Source organism: Ammodytes marinus (assembly GCF_949987685.1).
Source record: "Ammodytes marinus genome assembly, contig: scaffold_91, whole genome shotgun sequence".
NCBI classification, from domain to species: Eukaryota; Metazoa; Chordata; class Actinopteri; order Uranoscopiformes; family Ammodytidae; genus Ammodytes; species Ammodytes marinus.
In genome coordinates this window covers 42501-45000 of record NW_027648213.1, presented here as the reverse complement: position 1 = coordinate 45000, position 2500 = coordinate 42501, and the positions used below count along the sequence as shown (strand labels likewise).

The following is a 2500-nucleotide window of genomic DNA, read 5'->3' as shown; positions in this document are numbered from 1 at the left end:
CTTTTCTGTTCCGTGTGTGTTTGTGTGTGTGTGTGTGTGTGTGTGTGTGTGTGTGTGTGTGTGTGTGTGTGTGTGTGTGTGTGTGTGTGTGTGTGTGTGTGTGTGGCGAGTTACACCGATTGAAAACGATGTCATCATCCTCTCGCCTTTAGCCTTTAAAAATACATTTCTTTTTGAACAGAAATCACAGTTGTTGAGCCCGTGCCTCAGTGCCCAGAGAGTCCATACAAAATATAGAAATACATACAATAATAATATAAATAGTATTGTTTTATTCTATCAAAAGCGGCCTCAATAAAATATAGATAAACAAATTAAAAGAGAGAGAGAGAGGGGGGGGGAGGGAGGGATGGATGGATGGATGGATGGATGGATGGATGGATGGATGGATGGATGGATGGATGGATGGATGGATGGATGGATGGATGGATGGATGGATGGATGGATGGATGGATGGATGGATGGATGGATGGATGGATGGATGGATGGATGGATGGATGGATGGATGGATGGATGGATGGATGGATGGATGGATGGATGGATGGATGGATGGCTGGATGGATGGATGGATGGATAGATAGATAGATAGATAGATAGATAGATAGATAGATAGATAGATAGATAGATAGATAGATAGATAGATAGATAGATAGATAGATAGATAGATAGATACATAGATACATAGATAGATAGATAGACAGACAGACAGACAGACACAGACACACACACACACACACACACACACACACTCTATAAACTCACGATAACTCCGCTGTCTGTCTGCGTCTCTCTGTATGTGAAGTTGCACACGGCCCAGGCCAGGTAGTAGGTGGACATGCGCGGCGTTCGGGCGAAGCGATTGGTCAGCCAGCCGTCCTCGTCGGCCAATGAGCTGCTGCCTTCTTCCACGGGCATGTTGGACAGAGAGGTGAACTGGGCGTCATGGCGGAGGGTCACAGTGAACGTGGCCTTGTACACCGGCTCGTCAAAACACGGAAAAGCCTTCCGCGCGTGGGTCGGACTGAACTGAGTCACTGCCAGGTAACTGTGAGGGGGAGAGAAAAACATACATATGAAGTGGGTTATTTTCTAAGATAATATAAGATACATTTTATTGTTCTTCTGTGTATGAAAAATTAAAATCATGTGTGTTTCTGTCAAATAAAGTAGAGTTTTCTGACTTTTGTATTATTATTATTATTATTATTATTATTATTATTATTATTATTATTATTATTATTATTATTATTATTATTATTATTATTATTATTGTTATTGTTATTATTGTTATTATTATTATTATTATTTTGACTTTTTTATTGACATAATGCAATTTATCTAAATAATGCTTCCGTGCGTGGATCGGACTGAACTGAGACACTGCCAGGTAACTGTGAGGAGAGAGAAAAACATACATATGAAGTGGGTTATTTTCAAAGTAAAATAAGATTCACTTTATTGTTTCATTGAGTGAACACTTTAGTTTAGGCTAATATCCATGCTGCAACCATTAAAAAAAAACAGTCCAAAACATTCCAATGCCAACATCCGCATTTTCAGTGAACAAGAAACAGTAAAAACAACTATCACTTAAAGGTACAGTGTGTAATATCTGAGTATTTGGCGTCATCTAGAGGTGAGATTGTAGATGTCAACGCTCCCTTACTCTTTGAGGATAATTTACAGAAGCTACGGTGGCCTTCAAGGACAAGAAGCTATAGTTACTAAAGATGGCATCATCCACCACACCACTTCTACCGTCTATCCTATACTTGATGTATTTTAATCTTGATGTATGTCATGCCCCTGTAAAGCACTCTGAATGGCCTTGTGTCTGAATTATGCTATAGAAATAAACTTGCCTTGCCACCAATGTTAGAGGTGTGTCTGCAGTGAAACGTTATGTATCAATTATATCGACCAATCAAACCAATTTTCTCCACATTTGCTCCTGAATCCAAATGGTTTTATTCAATGAGTCGTAATTAACACAGAATGACCTGCTATTCAATTCATCACTTACTTTGGACTTTAAAAAGTAGCTACGAGGAACTTTGAAATATTTCTGAAACAGTCTCATTTCTCCTCTGATGATCATAAATTACATGCAACAGCAAACGAGACCATCAGTGCAAAGAATGTTATTTTTATATAGTTTTCCTTAAAGCGGACCTATGATACTTTTTGACTTTTATGACCTATAAACGTTGTTATGATGATTTATAGTCATGTTTAACCATACTAGATTATCAAATAATGACGTACATGCATTTCGACGTATTCCCTGCTGACCGTCTGGGGTGTCTGTGCCGAGCACTAGACACTATTCTAGCCAGTCGAGAAGTCACGTGTTCAAAGCGGCTTGACGCTTTGTAACATCGTGACGTCGCATGTAACTTGGTGTCGTCACCACGCGGATGTTTCCATGTATGGTAATGCTGCCACTTTCCTACTCGCGTCTGCCTCGCGCCCTTATAGGTCCATGCTCGCACCTCCCGCC

General features: G+C 39.8%; 1 protein-coding gene across 1 annotated transcript in view; it reads right to left on the bottom strand.

The window, feature by feature from the left end:
• LOC307270912 (thyrotropin-releasing hormone-degrading ectoenzyme-like) overlaps positions 1-2500 on the bottom strand; it is a gene marked incomplete at both ends in the record, with an annotated part of 137986 nt that overhangs the window by 116952 nt on the left and 18534 nt on the right. Inside the window, one exon of the mRNA XM_080054795.1 lies at positions 763-1045. Coding sequence (XP_079910921.1) covers positions 763-1045 — 283 coding nt within the window. The remainder of the gene's footprint in view (positions 1-762; positions 1046-2500) is intronic.